The 24190-nt window shown below is 39.6% G+C and overlaps 1 protein-coding gene across 1 annotated transcript in view; it reads left to right on the top strand.

Moving 5' to 3' along the window:
• The window catches only part of npr3 (natriuretic peptide receptor 3), a 32196-nt gene extending 10304 nt beyond the window's left edge, over positions 1-21892 (top strand). The window contains exons 2-8 of the mRNA XM_061037487.1: positions 10084-10206; positions 11494-11669; positions 13445-13580; positions 15541-15635; positions 15762-15879; positions 16516-16600; positions 18935-21892. Of these exons, the coding sequence (XP_060893470.1) occupies positions 10084-10206; positions 11494-11669; positions 13445-13580; positions 15541-15635; positions 15762-15879; positions 16516-16600; positions 18935-19046 (845 nt within the window). The 3' untranslated portion in view covers positions 19047-21892. The remainder of the gene's footprint in view (positions 1-10083; positions 10207-11493; positions 11670-13444; positions 13581-15540; positions 15636-15761; positions 15880-16515; positions 16601-18934) is intronic.
• The last annotated feature ends 2298 nt before the right edge of the window (positions 21893-24190 follow it).

Genomic DNA, 24190 nt, shown 5'->3' with positions numbered 1-24190 from the left:
TGATTTTGTGCAGTTTCTTGTAGGGTGTGGAGTTGACAGAACTTTGCAAAAGGGTTGCAGCTAGTTGGTGTAGTTCAGGTAAAGTGCTGTTACTTACCAATGCTGTAAAAAGGTCAAAGGTCCTCACACTGTTCAGCTCCTGATGCACAGTTTTATTTAAACAGCTCAACATTTCTATCTACAAGATCTTCCTCAGGCAAACGTTGCAAGAGACAAATCTTTTCTGGTGTCTGGCAATCAGCATGAATCATTATCTCCTGTTGATCTACTCACTCATGTTGAACAACTGCCCATGTCTCTGTAGACTGTAGACTGTAGACGACTCCAACAACAGCTTCACAACTCCATCCTGTATGGCCTTTGCAGTGTCACCAGTCCTGCATGAGTGAGGAAGTAAACTCTTTCTTTTGACTAAGACTGAATGTAAACAATCTCCTGCTCTGATTTTGTGACGTCTTCCAATCCAGCAAAGTGTAGCGACAACTTTGATCTTCAGTTCCATATTGTGTTTGTAAGATATATACCTCCCTCAGTCATTCATGTCTGATTCAATGAAGAAGATCTTCAGCACTCGAAGACGTTGGACGGGCACGTTCAGCTTTGCATGGAGAAAAATGTTCCACAGTGCTAACATTGTTCGTTGCATTGAGCATGTGGGCGAGAGGACTTCAGCTTGACTGGCTTGTTTGTCTGCTGCCCGCTCTCTTTGTGATTATCAGATAATGATTGAAAGTCTTCGACGTGTCCTGCTACACGTTTCAGTTTACGCTCTTCAGGCGATGGGAGCATAGTCACATCTTAAAAACATTTCACACAAAGGAGGGGTTGGAGATCACGTTACGTTGTTGCTGTTGTACGTCTGATGATTTTGAGTCTGTGACATTTGGCCTCTTCATTTAGTTGGGAGAATGGTTTTGAAACTAAACGAGCAGTGGTTGACGGCCATTGACCGTTGCTGCCTGGCATGCACATTAGCATACATAATTTTTGTAGTGCATACTTAGAGCTCTGCTTTTTATAACCAGTTTGGATCTTGCTTGAACTACACAAAACTTTTCTCTAGCCTTTTTCACTTAAGCTCTCTTTTGGGAATTTGGGAAAAAACAGCTAACCCCCTCATCACCTAAAAAATGTAAAAGACCTTTTAACAAGGGTCAGGTCAGGCATGCAGGGATTACCGCAAAGCATTTGTCCCAGGTGATTCTAAAGTACTGAAGAGCAGTAAATTAACTTTTATTCTGACTTCAGTTGTGAGAATACTTTTTTTTTTATAGTTGACTTCGTAAGCTGTTCTCACGTCCAGTTTGTCTTCCAGTAAAACGATTTTAAGTATCCTGATGAACTGTTTGTTTGTTTTCATGTTGTTTCAATGAAAAATATCAAGAACTAGTCCTTCGATTTTAAGCTCTGGTAGCTTCACACTTTCATTATTTTACTTTTTTACCTAACCACCATCTCAGAGACCCTCTGTTGTGAACATGGTCAACGTTATGAAGCCTCCAGTACAAAATAAGACAAACTGTTTTAATAGCCAGTTTTAAGTTGAAAAGCTCTTCTTTCTTCCCATCGGGTCCAAACAGGTTTCCTAAAACATGTTGTCAACTTTGTCCCACAGGTCTGGCAGAGGCCGCCTGAGGCTGGGCATGTATAATAGGATTAGAGGTGGACCTGTGGCTGAACCAAATGACATGATGTAACAGAGCTGAGTCAGTGACAGTTCACCTGAACAGACGTTGCAGAGGACAATATATATTTTTTTTTAAACCAAAACTTTGTGGACAGTCGGGTGTATAGAGATATACATTTAGTCCATGCAGAAGCCGCACTCTTTAAAGTAAGTCTATCATAAAGAAAACTCTGCCTTTATTAAAACAACTTTATTTTCATTAGTATTGATATCAATCATAATGAAACCAGATAGAACAGCATCTCTACTTTAGAAACTGGTAAAAGGTTGACTTAGCGCAGACAGAGCTGTGGTATATTCTTTATTATACAGCTGTCAGATAGTTATAATGGGGAACACGCTGCTGGAGAGGGAATAAGAGGATCTGATGTGATGGACAGATATTTATTCCAGTCCACAACTAACCTGCTTTTACCCAAATACTCTACAACACATGCACATGGTGTTATAAAAAAAAAAAGATGAGCGGGAGGGGGAGAGTACTTTTTACACTCAAGTGTTATTTGTTAAAACCAGGAGAACTGATGTCAGTGGTGTTCACACCTAGGGTCCAAAGGTAAAACAGGACGCTATGTTCCAATCGTTCATTTCTGTTTTCATATACACTGAGAACAGAAATGTTAATGCTGGGATTCAACAGGTCACTGCCTCTTTAATCCCACAGAGATAAAAAAAATAAATAAAAAATAAAAATCAGCAACTGCAGCTGGTCTGCACCAGACTAGGGAAAAATTAACAATTTCACAGAAAATGTATTTTTGTGCATACGCTTGTCCACACCCAAAATGATTTTAACACGTTCACACATTATGGCAGTATTTACACTTGAGTATTTTAATTATGTTGAACAGGTAAGCCTATTATTGCACATGTCTCATATATTGCATTGTCTTTGTATATCATATTTTATTGTCTTTGTGTATCATAATGCAGTGTCCATGAAGACTCATGTTAGGGGTTATTGACGAGTTTAAGTGACATCCGCACAAATGAGTTTTTGTGGAGGTTCAGCCTGCACTTGAGGTCCCTGAATCTCCTGCTGGAAGGTAAAGGCTGGGACTCCTGGTGTAAATGTGAGTTGGGTCTGACACAAATTTTCTGTGCTTGTCTGATAACAGACTGCTCATAAAGAATCTGGAGGGACGGATGGTTTTCAACCCTAATGATGTAGCTGCACTGCATGTCAAGTTACCATACCAGGCAATGATGATGTATCTTACGATAGTTTTTAATATGGCCCAGGAAAAGAATAACGCGATCTTCTGCTCCACTCCATCAACCCTAAGTCTATGTAGCAGAAGATCATGTTGGAGTTATCACTTGTTAAAAAGTATGAAATCATACAAAGGGGGCCATCGTTCTTTTGGTCCACTACATCCATTATGTCTGATAATGGACACCTCGTCTGGGATTTATCTTTAACATGCTTCTTTGGCACTCCTGTATCATGATATGATTCTTATCACAAGACTCTTTCCAATTCAAAGCCATTTTGATTTAAAATATGTTAAATGACATGCAGGGATGAATGGCTGAGATTAGAGATTCCAGAGACATTCCAGCTGACGCTGCACATAATTCATCCTTGTACCCACTTCTCCTCCACTCATTTCACCTCATCTGTATGCTGCACATTTCTGTACCATTAACTGCACAATATTATAACATGTTACAACCTCTTAGAGGGAAAATGAAGCACCTCTCTTGTGATTGGTCAGTTTCTGATGCTAATCCTCCTGAGACATGCACTCCCATCCAGAGTCTGTATGAAGTCTTTGTGTTTGCAGAGAACTCCCCCTGGGCTGCAGCATAGATGTAAGGCTGTGACCTGCTTCAACTATACGACCACAAGTGTGTTCAGGTTCAGTCTGAGAGGGCAAAGACACGGATATGTAACCTCAGACAAGAAAACATTAGTCAACTTACCCAGCAGTCCCTCAGTCAGTGTGTTGATTAACATTATCTTTAAAAGCCACAGATGCATCTTAAATGTTTTTTGCTGCCCTTTGCTCTCTTCTCTTTACCCTGTTCACCTCTCTGACAGATGGAGCCGACAACAGAAATACCCGTTTTTGGAGAAATGGCTTTAAAGATTTGCAAAACAGTCCCCTAATTTGCATATGTTCTGGTTTTACATGTTAACAGCCAACACAGGGCACTTTTAAACACACTGTGGGCACTCAGTAAGTGCGCCATGTGCTGCCCCATTCCTGAGTTAATTTGTAACTAGCATCAGTGCCCTCGCAAAAAGGAAAATCCAGAAGTTTTGAAATATTGCTGGCTGTAAGCGCTGCCCCATGGAATGGCTTGCAGAGCATACACAGGGCCAGTAGTGTGTGTAGAGCCCAGTGTAATTAAAGGGTGCTATAGTGCTGGCAGGACTGAGGTGAAGTTTGTCCCACTGACTCAAGGGATATTTCAGGAGGTGTGTTTAAGTGACAGAGTTGTGAGGAATGTTCCAGCAACACTCTGAATCTTCCTTATTAACAGGGATGCTGGGGTTACTGTGATTTCAATCGCAAGCCTTGTTTGTGTAGCAGCCCTATTTATTTTTAATCATTCGGATACCGAAGGAAAAGTTAATATCAAGCCAGTGAAGGACATTTTTACTTATGATATTTGTTGGCAAACACACGCACTACATTTTTATCAATGATTGAATGTTTGGTTTAAATTAAAAGCAGAATCGCTCACAGTCTGCTGGATTTCCATCAGTGGTAACACAGCTGGCAGTGTGTCGCTTCGCTGCTCACTCGGCCTGTTTGGAAGCACATGGCTGGATAAACCCAGTGGGGATACAAGAGTCTGTTGGGGCCTTAGGCAGAAGTTTACAAGGGGCCCCTCCAACCGCGTTCATCAGCATTATGTAATAAATGATCTGAAGAAAAAAAACTGCAAAATGTAAACATTTCATTATTTATCTCCAAAGGTCACTACTGAGAAAATGTATTCTGTGTAACATCATCCAAGACACAGTTGATTGGTTATAAGGAGTTTGTACCGTCTCTACTAGCTTATTCATGTTCTTTCAGCCTGCTAGCTAATCTAACAAGCCGACTGCCAATGACCCAACTCTGATCCCCAGCGGTATACACTCGACTGGTCATGGCCAGCAGAGTTGGGCACACTAGGCTGCTCTGCTAGCTAAGCTGCTAATGTTAAATATCAGTGAACAGACGCCTTAATGTAATGACAGCTGAGGTTATGTTATTCAAGTGTCTCTACCCAATAGTTTAGGCTGGACTAGCAGCATTCAGTCATTTACCTTTGTCTCTAATTATCATTATCTGCCCCAGTCACCACTGTCTTGCTGTCTTCCTCTTTTTTGCTCTTTATTTTTTACTCCCAGAGGTTTAATTCCTCCATATCCTACAGTGATATTCATTGACAAACGTGGGTTTTCACAGGAATAATGCATGCGCAGTTAGCAGAATGAGTGTGAGTTCTAGCAAACTTTGCACATTTTAAGACAGTTGTTCAGCCTCAAGCAGTTGCCTGCCTTTTCTGTGGACAAGCAGCACCTCTGGATAAATCATGGAGGGTAATAGTGCTGAAACTTGTTTCTTCACTGTCAGACTGAAGCTGGAAACAGAAGTTAATAAGATTTCTGTCTGGGAGGGGGATTCCTTTTTCCTTATCAATCACTAAAGATCAACTTAGCCACATAAAGTTTGTATCATTGATTTATCCATGAATATTGAAAGTGGACAAAAAACAAAATTGTTCCCCACTGTCCGTAGTTTTTATCTTTTGTATTTTTGTCCTTGGCATCCAGTAGGGGTCTTTCTGCTTGATCCATATCCACTGTTTGCTTCTGGCAACCACTTTTGAGACTGACCCAGTGGTTTCACCAAAAGCTGCTTCACATGCTCATAGACCTCTTTGTTTGAACTTCAGTGAAGGGTTACCAAAGTATCAAATCAGGTCCAGGTCTGGTGCAGGCAGTCTGAGGTCAAAACCAGCAATTCTCAACCTTCTTTCTGCGGCAGGCCATGCATGGTTTCCTTTGTCGACAGAAGGATCTTTGGACCTTTTTTATCTTCTCAGACCATCTTTTGGACTTAGTTACTCTCTGTGACAAGGAGATGGCTCTCTCCAACTTGAGCCATATCCACTGGTTGCTTCTTTTACCTGCATCTGAGACTGATCCAGGGGTTAACTGTAGAGCCTGTCTCTCGCGCCTTTGCTTCTTCGGTAGTCAGAAAGAAGAAGAAGCCACATGCCTCTGCAAATTTTAATCCTTATAGGCTCTGCAATATTCATCAGCAAAAAGATTAGAGTACCAAATATGAGATGGTAGATACAATCTCAGGTCAAAAGATAAACTGCTTGTCTTATATTGAACTAAATATTTCAATTATAGGCCATGCATAGTTATCCTTTGTCTGTCTCACAATATAAAGGCAGAACCTCAGACCATTGTCTTTCTAGGTTTTGGTTATACTTTGTGGCACTGACATGTTCCTTCCCCACTTGATCTAAAGATCTTCTGTTAGGCTCATGTGGGACTGGTTGTGCCACCAGGTGGAGTGGCCTTGTGAGAGGCTGATTTTACAACTGGTCTGAGAGATGTCTTCATCGGCATCTCTTGAGTTGGGTCAGAACCACTAATGGAGATACTTAAAGGAATCACATTATCTGTAGCGCGGATGGTAAAGCTGATCTTGCTTGCTTCCATTTCTCATTGGTCCATTCAACTGATCCTTCTTCTCTCACTTTGTCATTGCATACATTACCCCTGTTCAGTAAGACTGATAGCCTTTGTACTTCTTTCTGTGTGTTTCTGTTGGAGGACATCCTGGACCACCACTTACCTTCACTCTGGCTTTGTGGCCTTGAATCAAGTTGATAAGCTCTTCCCCAGTCCAAGCCTCCTGTTGTACTCTGGACCTGCCTTCTAACAACCCTCCTTTTCAGGGCAACTGTAGATCACTGCACTGTGTTAGATGATGTCCATTTCAACATCGTTCGTATTGATGGTACTGCCTTGCTGATGGTCTTGTGTCAGAACTATTTAAGATTTTAAATCTGTGCGGCCCTGAGTTTATCTGAGCACCAGATCTTTATGAACAGACCTCAAACCAAAGGAACATCTGACAACATCATCTTAAGAACCATCAAAAAATTGGTCTGATTATCTCAGAGTGTGTACCCCTCTTTAGTTGCTGCTCCTTCTTTGTCCTCGAGGTTCGTGTTGTTCAATCTTTCAAAATGTTGATAGACAGCCCAGATACTGATGGTCTTCACAGATGCAGAATCTGGTGTCTTTAAGCCCCTCTTGACTATATGCATTCGACCTATCAGCTTTGTCATGTCCTTCATGGCTGCCCTGACTGGTGAACGGCCAAGTCCAGTCTAAGTTTTTTCACTGCCCACTACCCATCTTGAGGCCTGGGAGATGACTTGCACATCCATTTGAAGGCCAAGAGGGTGATAGTGCAGCGTGCCATGATGCCTGTTGCAGTGCACTGCCATGTTGTTGTAAAGTCAGCCGTGCATGAAGCACAGTTGCAGGGCCTGAAATGGGTTTTTCATAATTTGGGGGAATTACCCCTCTAAATGCTCCCTGTAGGGGAGATCATTACTTGTTGGGGAGGAGGAGGGTGGTATTTGTGAGCTTAAGGTTTTGTCCTAATTTAACCTCTGAAGAGTCTTTATAGAACCATTGTCCTGTGTTTTCTTAATTCCTAAAGTTTCTTAAGTGTTCTGCTCAGGGCAAGGCAGCAAGCCAGCTCCTGATGTCTGCCTGAGGTATTAACTGTGCAGCAGAGGCTTTTTTCCTTTGCTTTTTCATCTGTCTCCTCTCCTTGATTAGCCTGTTGATCTCTTGCTGCCTCCTGGACTTGTTTGGCGCTGGTAATGCCTTTCCACTTTCGCTTTGCTCACGTCAAGCGCTCCAATCCAATTAGCCAACAATTGCATGAAACCAGAGCACCTCAAGTGTTACAAGGTTGTTGTTTTGTAAATCAGACTGATGCTGCAGCTGCTGCACTTCTAAATAGATTGTTCAATGGAGAATGGGCTGGATTTGTTTTTTCCAAGGGAATACATTATTAAAAGTTTGAGAACCATTGATATTTAGATCAGTTTCAGTGAGTCAATTTGAAAGTTGCTCATTTCTGTGGTCTGAAATGAATCACTTTCACCAAACTCTGCAACATCAGAAGCAGTTATTTATCAGAAGGTTTTGATCTTTTGGAGTGAAATTAGAGTCGTTATGCAGCCAGTATATCAAAAGTATCTGTTCCATCAGATGCACAGGACACAGATGACTGAAAAACAGACTGAAATGCCTCCTGTGCAGACACTGTGGCAGGTACTTTCCTCACCTGTGCCAGGTGTTGATGATTCAATGTGCTCTTGCCAATCTAGAGGTGTTACGCAACTTGACTATTTTGCTCCATCTCCCTTTCAGGTGCTCTCCCAGGTTCCTGAAAAAAATTGTCTGTTATTGCACTTTTTGCTATTTCACATGTACCTCTCTGATATATCTCACAAAGATCTGCATTCATGTTTTGTTGATAAATTCAACTTTAAATCTACATCTTAAATCTGCTGACATGATGATGTGATTGTGTATAGAGCTGCAATGATTTATCACTAGCTAGATCTAAAGAAAGTCAATCAGCAATTATTTCAGCATTTTAAATGTGAGGATGTGCTGCTGTCTTTGTCACTTACAACAGTTTCTGAAGACTTTGGGTTTGTTTGTGTTCCTTAAGAACTGATTGGACAAAAAACGCAAGATGAAGCTCTTCAATATTTGTATTAAGGTCTCAAAATGTTTGATACTTTTTTCGAGGTCTTTTAAAAGGATACAATCCCTTTTATTTTAACGATCAACAGGATCAATTCAATTTTAACTAATTACAGACTGAAGGTCAAAAAGTTAAATCTATTTTATAAGACAGGTGTGTAGGAGAGAAATAACTATATTCAATTTAGACAGTGTGTAGGTGTTTGCCTACATGTTTGTAGAAAACAAGAAATCATCCAATACTGGGTACCTATTACTTCTATGTTTGTTGCTGTCATATCATAACATGAATTGATAATGTTTGATTTTTACTAGAATCCTATTGAAGTTTAAAGCTGGTATTGTGACAACCCTAACTAAGATTATTTATTTTAATTTTATTTTAATGGTAAATCTTTTAGTTGTTAAAAGAATCAGCGGATGAACAAGAATAATAAATATAATAGATAGTTGCAGGCCTAACCATGCAAAGAATTTCCTTTAGATGGTAATATTTTCTGACAGCGTTTTGAACGCAGAGCTGCAGGACCCCATCTGCTCCATCAGCAGGCTCTGATCACTGTGACGTGCTCTGGAAAGCCAGGATTACACACTACAGACTGTGGAAAATTAACCACTTCAACCAACCACAGAATCACATGTGCACATCAAGCTTGCTGGTTATGGTTATTAATGATCCACAGGCGTATTGGAGTCTGCAGCACTGATTGTAATTCTACTTAAAAATGGGATTTAAGTGTGACTGTTCGCTCTGGTGGTGAGTAAAAAGATGATGTTCAACGGATTGCTCGAGGCTGAAATCTTTGCAAATTAATAAACCAAAATTGCATTGTCCCGGGTAAATCCCTCAAAAATAAACCATATCAACTGAATGAAACAGCCTCACAGCAAGCTGCCACATGCAACAATTAACCCCCGAGGCTGTGGCGGATTTGGAAACCGCCTACTACACTAGAAGTACGTATTCAGCATGCGAACAAATGCAAGATCTGCAGTTTGCCATAAATACCCGATGTGTACTTATTCAGGTAAATCTACAGTATGCATCAGACCAGTCTTCTCACCTACTAGTTTTTCCCACAATGCAAAGTGCCAGGTCAGAGATTGAAATGACGGACAGCATGGGCAATCGTAACAGGGGAAATAATAACAATCAAACCAAACTACATAAAGATACAACAGTCAAAGGCTGAGACTGATTTCGAAACCACCTACTGCATACTACTTTGAAACGTAGTATGTCGTATTTAAGACACTATTTTTTGCCACTATTGAAATGAAGTGATTATCCACGATTAGATATTTTAAACGTTTGACAGCCCTAAAAATAACGTAACCTAGCAATGCTTTCTCACTCATCACTTACTGCTTGATTTTAAATTGCCTTCTGTCACAACATGATGAAGTCGATCAGCAAAGCCATTTTAGTGGCATTAACTGCTGACGGTTATTAGATCAGTCTTAATTTCAGAAAACACTGTCAGAAGTTTAGCATCTACAGAAATGGGAATTTAACTTCTTTATTTGTTGATTTCATCTGAGCTGCTGTTTGTTTGTGTTAATGCTCTTACAGTTGTACAAACTCCTGCTCCAAACTGTTTTCTCTAACTGAGTTTTTCTCTTTGTGATTGTCCTGCAGTGGTGATCATGTGCATGCCTGCAGAAAAAATACGAGAGATCATGCTTGCTGCACACAGACGAAGGCTGACCAACGGAAACCACATGTTCTTTAATGTTGAACTCTTCAACGCCACTTCTTATGGTACGTTCAATATCACATAACGTTCAAGTCTGTGATATTTTACAAACTAAAGTTATAAAGAAATATTCTTACATTTGTATGAATAAGATCTCTGTTTATGTACAGTGATATAATCCATACATAGTTTAACAGAGCCACAGATTCTTTTGTATGTCACTGTTCTCTGAGTGGATAGGAGTAACAGCTTCTGACATCTGGGACATTAGATATGAAATGAAATCATTAGTATGCATACCTTACCCTTGATTTGAGGGATTTTACAAAAAGGATACGGGTAAAAAAAACATGTTAAAATTGTAAACCAGTTGCTGTGGCGAGTCAGAGTCGAAGGTAGACTGATTAAAACTGGACACAAACAAGAATCCACATAGTGAACCATACAGAAACAGGCATCTGTTTCCTTTCATGTTGTGTAAAACCAACAGTTTTTCTCCGTTAAAATCATATACAGCAGCTCTGTCAACAGCCTGACACTTCAAATCTGGAGGGTTCATATTCTTCTCTAGAGTAAGTTTTGAACTGTAGGGCTCTGTGGTCAGGTAGGCAATATGCTACATACTTCATACACATGTTACTGTAGGTAACATAAACAGAATTCATCCTGTAAAACGCAGGCAACAAGTATTGATTTAACAGGGAAATCCTGGATGAGAGTCCCATCTTTGTTTTCTTGGTGTTGCTTTGAATAGTCAACTAACTCCAACAGTGCATCAGAAAGAAGCAAAACACCACCATGAAATGGAGCTTATATAGCGCTTTTCTAGTCTTCCGACTACTCAAAGCGCTTTTACATTGCATGTCACACCTACCCATTCACACACTGATGGCACTGATTGCTATGTAGTATCATCCATCAGAAGTAACTAATCCTGTTCATACACCACCACTGAAGCAGTGGGAGCAATGCAGGTTTAAGTGTCTTGCCCACGGACACGTTGCCCCTAAAGAAATGACCTCACATGGAAACACAAAGAGTGATATTTTGAAGCACTGGGCTGTTGACCAAGCTGCTGTATTTGATGAGTTGGTGAGAACAGAATTGAAATACAGCGTGGCATTAGAGTCTGAGATGCTAAGTGTCAATTGGCCTCCAACACTTTTACTTTAGGCCTCTTACATCAAGTCTACACTATTTGATTCACAGCAATAAGCACGGTACAGAATGCCATGCCTCACCATAGAAGCAGCATGTTGGTTTTAAGAATCAGTTTTCTTAAATAGATTGACCGTCAACATTAATGTTTGATTAAGTGTACTTTGTTTTGTCCCTCTTATATGACATTGTAGGAAACGGCTCGTGGAAGAAAGGAGATAAATATGACAATGATGCAAAACAAGCCTACGCCTCCCTGAACACTGTGACAATGCTCAGGACCGTCAAGCCTGAGTTTGAAAACTTCTCCATGGAAATGAACAAGTCCTTCAAAAATTCTGGATTTCTGGACTGCAATGACTGTGGAAGTGTACGTATGACTGTCTATGATTTCAACATGAAGGGGACAAACGTGATGTGATTTCTGGCATGTAATCGTCAAAATTGTGTTTGTTTGTTTCACAAACGGCCTCCTGAAAATCACTAAAAAAAAAAATAGGATAGTCTGCCACTAAAATCTTCCTGACTTGAATGGGAGACTTTCACTGTCGGACAGGACAGGGTGGGGTCTCAGGAGGAAAGACCTCATGGAAAGAGGTCAACAAGGAAATGGCAGATGAATCAACAGTCTGACGTTATAATTACAGTTTCTGTCTTTATATCAAAGCTAAGTTTAATTAGACAGATTCAGGTAAAAAGAACTTATGAGCAGAGAAGAGTATGAAGCAGCTTCATTATGTGCAAGACCGTTGTACCAGTCGCATGATAAAAACGGCATTAGCCCCACCCACTCAAAATTTCAGTTCACCCAATTCCACACAGGAATTTTACTTGGGGGCTGGCAGGAACATGACTGGGTAAAGTCATGGTGAAACATTCTGCTGTCTGTTCACACGTGCATCTCACTCTGAAAATTTCAGGAAGTTTTCAGGAGTTTAGTGCAAGTATGAAAAAATATTTTTGCTCATGCTTTGTCCTATGTGGAAATTTGATTAGAATAATTGTCGTTATTGGACTTTTTGTACCCCCTAAATGTCTGTGTATTTTTCACTCTCCAATGGTCAGTGTGAGAACTGATCAACATTCAGATAAATTTAATGTGAAAATCTGTGAGAAGACTAGTGTTGGTTATAATTACAAGGATAAAAAATGTGAGACTATCCTCATAAATGGATAGTGACAAGCAAACAAACATCATCTCTGTGTGTAGTTGCAATCAGGCTGAGCTCTATTGGAGACTTAATCAGCAGACTAGTGCAAACAATGACACTAAATATACACAACAGAGCCTGATTACTGATGAATAAAGGTGTACAACACACTGTGTTTATACAGTGTTCCCTGATACTGTGAACATTTTCCTTTAGTGTAAGTGTAGGTTTACTGTAACTTCTGGTGAACTTCCTTTGCAAAAGTGCAACAATTTGCAGTTCCTCAAGAGTCCACTTGAGGCTTGCTGCAAAAGCAGATAAATCCCCCATTAGGTCCCATATTAAAATGCTTATTTTTACAGCAAAAATAAACATGTTCACAGCCTGGTTCAGTAAACAAATGTAACACTGAGGGCGCACTCACACTAGGAAATCCATACTGTCCCCAAGTATGCTTCACTTCTTAAGTCCAGTTCGTTTGACTAGTGTGAGTGCACCCTGAGAGTACATCCAGGTTTGATACAAATCTGTGGCTAGTAACCTTTCATACTGCAAAAATGAATTATATAAAGTCAGATAGACCAGCCAGTGTCCTATAAACAGAAATTCTATTATTATTTTTAGAAAAGCAGAATTCAGTTTGAACAGTTTTAAAACCATCAAGGTGGTGAGCCAGCAGAGGGAGAACCTGCTGTGCAACACCCAAAGTTGTTTCAGGGTAAACATGACAATGAGTTTAGCCTAATGTTTGTAGATACTTTAAGCTGAAGAACATTTAAGGTGTATTTAATTAATAACATTAAAATAATGGTATTTGAAGTACAACAAACCATTTGAGAAGAACAGAGAATCTATAGATATCTGACACAAACACTGTTGAGTCTGCCTCAATGTGTTAATCTATTTTCTAAATCATGTTTGATTCTGTGTTATTCCAACCATAATGTGGTAGCTATGGTCCAATACTTCATCTTTATTCTTTGTTTCATTTTAGGTCAACATGTTTGTTGAGGGGTTTCATGATGCCATGTTGCTGTACGCGATCGCCCTGCATGAAGCCATGAAAAATGGATTTAGTAAGAAGAATGGAACAGAGGTCACCTCTCACATGTGGAACAGAACTTTTGAAGGTAAAACCAAACATATAAAATCTGAGCATGCCATAGTGCATGCTGGGGGTTACTGTATGATTGAGCAAACAGAACATTATCATCTGCAAAAAATGAGACAATTCTGAGCACTCCAGAACTGACCTTCTTCTAACGCCAGCTCATGTACATGAATATCAAAAACAAAATGATTGCAATCATGCCTTACATCTGTTGGTCTTTGTCCCTTAAGCACTGATGAACACCGCTAATAAAAAAATAAGTGTTTTTTTAAGGTTTAGGGTTAGATTTTTTAAGGTTCAGTGGGAACCTTAGCGAGTCCAAACCCCGCTGGAAACATTTTTTACTTTAATGAGATGCCTTACTTATCAAGTGCTGGTCTGGTGCTTCATGGACAGAAGAGAATCAACATTTATTCTCCTGAATCAGAGGTTCAGTGATTGGTCCAGACCTCCTTCCTGCACCATGGGGTTCATTTTCCCATTAAAAAAATGGTAACCACTGCCACTGGTTTGCCACTTCACAGCATCAGTCCCAGACCTGCAAGTGGACTTGTCTGCCAAGAAAGCCCAACACTTTTAGAGCCTTCAGGCCTTTGGAGGGAATCTCAAAAACTCTGCCAGTGGTGATATTTACCCTAAAAAAGACCCTGCCACCGCCACAAAACAGGTGTGGGTATTGATCAAGATTTTCCCTGTTCGCAAGTCCCCATTAAGCTTAATTTCTTTCCTTCCCTTCCGACCACAGCCTGAGCCAACTCCTGCTCCCCCCTGACTCCTCAATGGAAACCTAAACGTCCTTCATACCTGTCCGAGGTGGTTAAGATCTCTAGAAGACCTAATGAGTACCCATCAATCATTTATCATCAATATCAGTGAGGTGAGGTGCCTTATCAGAGGCTATATGATTACTAAAGCAAACCCAGTAACAGCCTGTTCAACCAGCTGCTGACTGGCAAGTGTTACACAAGGGAATCCTCACCAGCTTATACGTCACCATTCAAAACAGTTTTTATGTGTAGAATAAAGGGACTACAGCTGGAATTTTGTTGTTTCCAACATGTTTTAAAATAACAAATAAATAAATATTGGCAAACACACTGATCAGTCTTAACAATATGACCACTGACAGCTGACTTTATAGTTGTTTATCTCTTCTTATCATTGATTATCTCTTTACAATGGCAACTGTGAATGGGTTCGACATGTTAGGCAATAAGTGGATATTTTGTCTTTAAAGCTGGTATGTTGGAAGGAGGAAAAATGTGCAAGGACAAGGATGTGAGCAACTTTGACAAGAGCCAAACTGTGATAGTAAGATGACTGGGTCAGAGTTTCTCGAACTCTGCAGTTCTTGTGGGCTGCTTCCATCCGCAGATGTCAGTACCCACACAAGTGGTCCAAAAAAGGAAAACCAATAAACCAGCGACAGTGTCATGGTTGGCCAATGCTCATTGATGTGTGTGGGCAGTGAAGGCTGACTTGTGTGGTATGATCCAAGAAAAAACCTGCTGGAGCTAAAATTTAAGAAAAAGTTAATGCTGTCTCTGATAGAAAGGATGTTAGAACACAGTGCATTGCAGTTGGTTGTGTATGGGACTTCATAGCCACAGACAAATCAGGGTGTCCATGATGACCCCTCCATGGTCATCAGAACTTTACAATGGAGCAATGGAAGAAGGTGGCCTGGAGGTACACGGCCACCAGGTCAAGGTGTTGACTTGCCTCATCTAAATTCCCCAGATCTCAATCCAACCAAGCATCTGTGGGATATGCTGGAAATCAAGTCTGATCCACTTCACAATTCTTGTGTAGTCCATGTCTCTTTTGCTAAGGGATCTTTTGGCCCTGACCTTACCAGATACAATATTACAATATCAAGCATGTAGTCATGATGTTATGGCTGATCGTGTAGTTTTTCTCTGGATTTAAAAAGTAGATTAGCTTTATGATTTTTTCATTGTTTGCATGATGGTGGGCAGGGATCGCTGGCCAGGTATCCATGGATGCTAACGGTGACAGAAATGGAGATTTCTCGTTGATGTCCATGACCAATGTTGAAGCAGGAACCTACGAGGTAAGACAGAAATTTTAAACATTGTTATGAGGCATCGCTAAGGTGCTAACTTACCTAACAGTAGGAAGAGGATAAATTATGTGCTTGTGAAAGTTTAACAGGCTGGTAATCTGTGCTTACTTGCAGGTGGTGGCCAACTACTTTGGTGTAAATGGAACGTTTCAGCTGCTTCCTGCCTTCAACACTGACCATTTCACTCTGAAAGTAAAATATAAAGAACACCTGGAGATACCTGACAAATCATGTAAGTGAACTGTTGTGGATTTTTCTATTGGTAAAAAAGATCTCAAGTCAAAGTCTTTTGTCTTTGTGTATTTTATTGCATAAAGTAAAAAGTTATTTTGCAAAAGGGGTAATCAGCTACAAAAGTAACATCAGTCACAAGTGCATCAAAGATTCCCGGGGCAGTCCCGGTTGCAGAGCATATTTATACTTTCACAGGGTGTAGGTATTTTGCATATACATGAGTGATACATCGTCATTGGTTTCAGCTTGCCCTAGTGACTACGCCTTCTGCTAGTTTACCTGGTGATTTATCTATGCAAGCTTCTTTCTATAAGGCACCTGGTTCGGAGGAACACCAACAGAAACTCCTTTGTCAGGAGGGCACTGATCTAAGGTCATGCTGTACCCAGATCCTAAGGAGTGTTCCTGTTGGAGATACAGGCCAAGGCCATACAGAGAAACAGTTTCTAATTGCTAAATGACGCACGAACATCCTAATCTTTTAAGGTCAGACGAAGGCAACAGACAGATAGTATTTTTCCACTACAGAACACTACTCTAAACTGCTGACTCTGAAATTTGGTTTGGATGTTTTTAATGATCTTAAGTTTGTAATGGAGTACATGTTTTTACCAATAACTGTTCTTGAACACAGGTGAACTGGGAGTATCAGCTATGACTGGAGTCATAGTGGGAGCTGTTCTTGGAACTGCAATGCTTATAGGATTCTACTTTTTCAGGTAAGAATGGGAGATATTTATCTTATAATTTAAACTAATATTTTAAGTTCTGTCAGTGTGTGACTTAGGCTTCAGCTTAACATGTTTTACTGCCATTCTGCTCAATGACTTATATACTTACTTTTTTAAATACAGTAATAAAAAGGAATCACTTCAAGATTAATGAATCACAATTATGCTGAGCTTTTACTAACCAATACATAATAAATCAGAATAATATCAAGTAAAATCACAGAATCAAAATGAACAGGAACACATGCAGAAACAGAAAGAAGAAGAAAATTCTACAAAGTAAAAATCAAGAGTGATTCATATAAAGGAAGAGAATGAATGTTCTTGTGTAAGTTCATCTGGTTAGCTGTTTCAAAGGTTTAAGGCTCATTAATGCTTCCTGTACATATGAAAGTAGATACGTACCTTTTTAAGAATTATAAACGATATAACCATCACTACACATTCATGCACACACATCCTTTATAATGGGATGGATGTTAAAAACAATGTAACCACTTTTCCTTCTCTGCCGTCCAACTGACATTGAGTTTCTGTCCGATCTCCCTCCAGCTGTTTTGTTGTAGTTGTCTGGCCCTGTGCCTGGGCCTACATCATTTAAATGTTTATAGTTCCTAACCAACTTGCAAAATCCACAAACCAGTACAGGTTAGGCCCAATGGTCTTCAGCCTTATTGAAGGAAATGGTAACAGGGCCTTGCAGAGGATCTCAAACTACAGCCCAGTTTCAAATAGAAAGTTCAGAAACTCTAAAGTAGACAGGCAGTCCCAGAGGGAAAGCCAACATTGGTGAAATATGGTCCCAGAGCTTCTATGATTTGGTTGAAAAGTTTTTTTTACCACCCTAATGTCCTTTGTACGTTATGACCAACAAATTCAAACATGGCTTTGGATAGAGCCAGATTTCTGTTATTTTGTTTTTCTGCTTAAGAAGTAAAGCTGAAGATTTTTTATGCCATTAGAACCTTCTCCACAGCAAAGCAATTATGCAGGGTAGCTCATCCCATCAGTTCAGATGGGAAGATGCAGGTGAAGTACAGCTTGGTATCAAAATAACATTGGACCTAGAATGACACCCTGTGGAACACCATACTTAAATAATGCTAGAGATTGGAAGAAAAATGAGTTAGCTATACACACATCAGGTAGGTGCATGGCAGTGCAAAATCAATAGACTGAGGAAGAAGATATGCCCGCATAATATTCATTCAACTGAAGAAGACCTCTGGTCAAAACGTTGTGATAAATTAAAACTTTTTTGTCGCATTTGAGCAAGTGTGCAGGCCTACCTTCTTCATAAGTCTGCTGAGTCTGGAGAAAACCATAAAAAAACATGATGAATTTTCTTTTTCGGACACATAAGAAGGGATTCTGACCTTCTTAGCCTTGAAATAATAAGTATGTGATCCACTGAATCAAAAGCAGTCCTAAAATCAAACGGAACAAGCTAACAAAAATATTATCAAGGTATCACTGGTCACTCTTAAAAGGACAGTCTCGCAAAACTACTTTTGTTAACCAAATTTTCCAGCAATTGATCTGAGCATAAAATGTTAAATTTTCAGTTTTGCAACAAATAGTGTCATAAGTAGTTTAACTACATATTTCAGAAGCTTGATGGTATTGCCACTGTTTTCTGAATCAAATAGCTGTGGCTCAGTTGGTAGAGTCGGTTGTCTCTCAACCGGAAGGATGGGGGTTCAATCCCCAGCTCCTGCAGCAACATGTCCGATATGTCATTGGGCAAGACACTTAACCCTGAACTGCTGCTTCTGCAGCGGAAAATGTGAATGGGATTAGTAACTTCTGATGGTCACTTTACATAGCAACCTCTACCATCAGTGTGTGAATGGGTAGGTGTCAGAAGACTAGAAAAGTGCTTTACAAGCTTAAGTCTATTTACCATTTAAAATGTATGTAGATAAAGCTCATCATCCTAGCCCAGTGCAGTGCAACTAGATATACACAAAAAGCACTGCAAACTGATATAATGCTGTATATAAAAAATATAAAATTGTCGTTGTTATTAATAATGTTATTATAATTACTATTATTACTCACTAATTACAACAATAACAGCTGTACCGCTAAAGCAAGCATGCTCAAATGTCGCTGAATACAAGTCTATCAAGCAGAAGAATAAAAACTGAGTATGCACATAAGACAATGCAGAGGGTGACAACAGTCTGGATACTTATTTGCAAGGTATTTCTAGGAAATCATTAATAGCTTCATTGCTGCTGAGTCCCTGATCCTCAGTCATTTAAGTAAAAACAAGTTGAAAACAAGATTATTCCAATAATGTTGTCTTTTCTTCTCCAGAAAAAACTACAGGATAACCATTGAGCGCCGCACACATACTGAAGAATGCGACACTGGGAAGCACCGTCAGTTACGAGAGGACTCCATCAGGTCAAACCTCTCAGCAGCGTAATCATCAGCACCGACTGTCTCTTCACAGAGATTCACACATCTGAATGTGACCAAAGACTTTGAAATGGTTGTCAGTGGAGCCATGCTGTTAAAAATTAGACATGTGTTTTTATCCTTTTATTGTTTTGTTTCTTGTAACTCAGGACAGTTGTGACAGTCACAAAGCACCACTTACTTGGATTTTTCCCCAATACAAAGATATATGATTGTATTGGTGTGTGCAGAGAGCTTTGGCCATAATATTCTTTAAGAACTTTTTAAGGAATTGTTTTAGAGATGTTCCCATGACTGTGAATGATTCAGAACAGACGGTGTATCTAAAACTACAGTGGCATGCACTAGTTAGATGGTTAGGTCTCAAGACAAACAAGAACATGTTGTTTTTAATGACATCACTTTGGAGGAAATGATTCATCTGGAACTAAAGGAAAGAGATAAAGGTGAGATCCATGTCTTAAGGCTGAAAGCTACTGATGTTAAAGTGATAGTTCATTTATAAGTGAGATAATATGAGGAACTTCTTAATAGTTGGTAAAATACCTTCATATGATGGAGGTCAGGACTCTCCCAGTTTGGAGAAGCAGGTAAGAGTAACTTGCAGTTTCCACAGGATCCTTGTGCGCCACATTCTGTTTGCTCCGCGCACTTCGGTGCTGATTGCACACTCCCTAGACAATGCATGTGATTTCAATGCATGGGCTGCAGTCCTACTCCAGCGCGTGCTAGCAGCGCTTTAGGTGATGGAGTACATTGCAAGTATCAAGCTAAAAATAGCCGATCTACCCAGACAAGGAAATCAGACAAGGGCACACATAGCACATACAGTCACTTTCAAGTCCAGCTGCTCACGGCTGTGCCTGAGCTTCAGAAACTGACCCAGTGGGTTTGGGTTCCCACTGTCGGATGGAGAAAAACCACAGCTGAGACAGAATGCTATGCACATGGATCCTGTGGAATCCACAAGTAAACTGTTCAATAGCTGAGGTATGTAATGCTGTGGACCGGAGCAGCAATAAATTGAGGATACCAAAAAGGCCCCCCATATACAATTTTGTGTTTAAGTCCTTGTGTGTTAAGAAAGAGACAATGATTTGGGTTAAGTAATAGAAGTACTTCACTGAATGATGTCACAGAAAATATTAATATGTTTGAAATGTTAATGGAAACATGATAAAACAGGACTGTGTTTGACTGGATTATGACTGTTATTAATCCATATTTAATAGTTATTTTTTCATCACTTTAAGGTTCCGGTTTCTGGGTGGTGGGGCTAAATAAGGGGCTTGGTCACATATTGGTGTTCCTTAGCCTGATCCCACCCTCTAGCACTACAATGATATAAAAGCCCTCAGCATGAAGTTCCTCTGAAGGGTGGCTGGACTCAGCCTTAGAGATAGGGTGAGGACACCCAACATTTGGGGGAGCTTGAAGAAAAGCTGCTTCTCCCTCACATTGAAAGGAGCCAGTTAAGATAGTTGGGGTATCTGATTAGGATCCTCCTGGTAGCCTACCATTGAAGGTTTTCTGGATACTCCCAACTGGGAGGAGATCCCTGGGTAGCCCCACAGCTGGAGGAATTATATGTCCCATCTGGCCTGGGAATGCCTCAGAATCCCCCAAGGGGAGTTGCTCGGCACAGGGAAGTCCAATTGTCTTGCTTAGCCTGACTTTGGATAAGTGAAAGAAAATGGATTGATGGATTTTATTCATTACTGACATTTGGCCTTGTGCTGTAAAACAAACTTAATATACATGTTGTTTTTGCTTTACATGGACTTTAAGAATCACAGCCTTTACAATTTATGTCACAAGGCAGTCTAACCCCACTCTCCTGACTTTAACAGTCCTGCATCTGTTTGGACTGTCCATTGCTCCAAACTGCCACCCTGAGCTGTAAATTCCAGTCAACATACTGCGTCAACTGACGCCACCTACAATAAGCTAGAGGACAGCGTCCAGAAATTTCGTCTAATGGGTTGTTCAACCGTCCACCTGCCCTAGTTATGGGGTTGGCATTAGGAGGCAGCTGGTTTTTCAAGGTTTTTAAATTTAAGTAAAATTATTAAGTCTACTTCATTGTTCTCTTATGATTGTTAAACTCATGCTTTCTTGTATATGTTATCTCTACCATTAACCACTGACCAAAAAAGTAAGTTGTTTGATATGTGCAGGAATGGCACTCTTTTAGCATTACATTGATAAAATGTATTTCTAAAGGAAAGAGTTATCTGGTGGCAGGAATACACAAAAAAATTCAGCATGCAGTTAAACTGAGCTGCAGGCCATATCCACAGCGGTGTTCAGCTTAGCTTTCATGCTGGTACTCTGGTCTGTTTTTCCAAACAGGGGCCATGAAGGTAATATCCTGAATATTGACAAGTTCCTCATACAATTCTCTGTAAAGTATGTAACCCCCCCCCCCCCCCCCCCCAAGCTGCTGATGTTGTAAGGTTTTAAGCTCACAGTAACCCTGCTGAAATGCAGCAGCCTCTGTACACAAACGTTTTCTAACTAAGCACTTTGCTCCAAAAATGAAATACACTGGGTCACATTTCATCTTCATACTCATCTTTTCTATGCTTTTAGATCACCTCTTTTACCACGTATTTGTCTATTTAATTAATTCCACAAAATTGTGGTTTCTCTTTCTGATAAGGTACACTTAACAAATAGTGCTTACTTAATGGTTTAAAAAACATTTAACTTATGCTTAACAGGTTAAGTATAAGGCTATAGCTATAAAAACAACATGGGTTAGATTGGTGTCGTTTGTCCTTATAATCACCTAGAGGCAAATAAGGAAGACTCAATATGGGATTTATTTTTTTATCCATTGCCTACCCTCTATCAGTAATGAACATCTGTGAAGTTTATTGCTCTGTTTAAATTGTTTTTAGTAAAACAACTGTGTTCATTGATCCCAGATACACTGGATAGTATAATGTAATCGTAACCATTTAAACAAATGGCCATGGATTATAAATAAGCAAAACCAAGAAATAATAATTAGATCAAAGGTTTACAAATTCTAAAGAAGGATAAACACACATTTATTACTTATTAAAGGTTAATTTATAATTAAATATTAACATTGCCAAAGACATGAGTTACAACTACTTATTAAGTATTCCTTATCAGAAAACGGAGCTGTAATCATATTTAATTGTGATATTTCCCAGAGATAATTGTTTTTCTTGTTATCAAGAGTGTGAGATGCAATCCAAGAACAGTGGTGACAGCATAAAAACATATTTCACATCACATTAGCAACCTTTTATTTTATTTTTGTAGCTAACTCTTTGTCATTTGGACTGCATTATTCATGCAGGATTTGAGGACAAGGTTTTTATAGACACAAAATAAAGACAGTGAACTTGGTAAAGAACTGTCTGTGCCTGTTTGTTCAGTTTGTTTGGGAGAAATATCCTGAAAACCGTTTGGTGCTAAACAAGCTGCAGCGGCTGGAAGGATTTCCATGAGAGGTAATGTGCTGCAAATACATTTTAACTGCAATGAATGGATTCTACATAAAAGAGGGAATATGTAGGCTGGATTACTGTATGAGAAGTGTCCTGGTTTCTGATCGTAGTACGTTTGTAGTCTGAATAGTATTGACCAATCATATACAGTATTATCAGGCTTTAGTGAATGCAGGAAAAACAGTCTGTTCTACATCAAACATTTCAAGTTGAGCCACAAACCTGCTGTGGGGAAAAAGCTAATAAGCGTTAAGGTTTCCTGACTACTTGAAAGGCATCAGACATGGTCGATCCTACCTTCATTCAACAACATCACAGATTTAAAAGTAGTTTTCTCCTCTTGAGAATGGACCTGACACAGCTTGACTATTTACAAATCTGCATCTTGATGTTATTTAATCAAACCTAAGACCTGTTAATGTGAGTAAATCACAAGTTAACAGCTTCTTTTACAGCTTCATACTGTTGAATATCCAGAGTGAAGCCTCTGGATGGCCGGGGGCTCATCGGCAGCAGCTGAAATGCTGTTTCAGTCTAACTGTCAGTCAACCTAACGACAGACTGAGAGCGGGAGATGAGGCAGGTTTTAAGCCTTACAACAACCCATTACATCGCGCCCATCTATCAATCATGTCAGCTACGAGCCTAATTATGGATAACATGTATCGTTAGAAAAATAAAAACGGTGCCGTTAAAAAAAATCACCCTCTTAAAAACATGTTTATTTATGCTGTAAGACTGCTTTTTTTTAGATGTGTTCTGTGTATGTTACTTCCGGTGTTCCTGGAGCCAGCCTCAACCGAACACTCGACGAACTGCAGAATTTTTCACCTCCATATTGGCTTCATTTTTCAACACTAGAAGTTACCGCTTGGAGGTAACATAAAAAATCTTACCTCTGACAACTTACATTGTTGTGGATGCCAGCCTTTCTCTCTCTTATGCATTTAAATAATACATTTTTAATTTGATATGATGCTTCAGTAGTCTAACTTTTCAAGTTTTTGCTTACTTGACAAGGTAAATTTCATCCTCCTTTCTCATGGGCTCATATTAAAAAAATTTGGGTTAGGGCAGAGTGATTTTAGCTGTTCCTACGCCACCCTATAACAATTATTGGAAATCTAACCAATGTATGAGGCCTTACTGTCAGACAGATGGATATAAGGTTAGATATGCTTACAGTGGTGACTTTGAACATAAACACCATCAAGAATCCCATCAAAAGATATAAAACCCTGACACATCTAAAGTCCTTTCAATGTGACATTGCCTCTCTGTGTGATGTACACGGAGACCATGAGGGAACATATATGATAATAAATGGCCACTTACAGAATCAACAGCTTACACTAGAATAATACATAAAAGGTTTAATATTAGTAGTGGGCTGGGTCTGCCATCTTACCCTATTTAGAAAAATCCAACTCTTAACTCTGAAACAGGCACGCTCAGCAAAATAAATGTAAATAACAGTGACAATAATACAGTGGGTGCTGAAGGATATATATGGCCTTACAGATGAAAAAAAAAATCTAAATCTAATGTAAACAGCCAACAATACTTAATAAGTGTCGTGTCAATGGAATATCTATTCTCTTAACATCAGAATTATAAACTGATGATCTAAAGAAGCTTTGAGTGCAGTATGTTTACTATTTACTGT

Source organism: Labrus mixtus, chromosome 5 (assembly GCF_963584025.1).
Source record: "Labrus mixtus chromosome 5, fLabMix1.1, whole genome shotgun sequence".
NCBI classification, from domain to species: Eukaryota; Metazoa; Chordata; class Actinopteri; order Labriformes; family Labridae; genus Labrus; species Labrus mixtus.
Note: the sequence above shows the minus strand (reverse complement) of the source record. Positions and strands in the feature narration are given on the sequence as shown.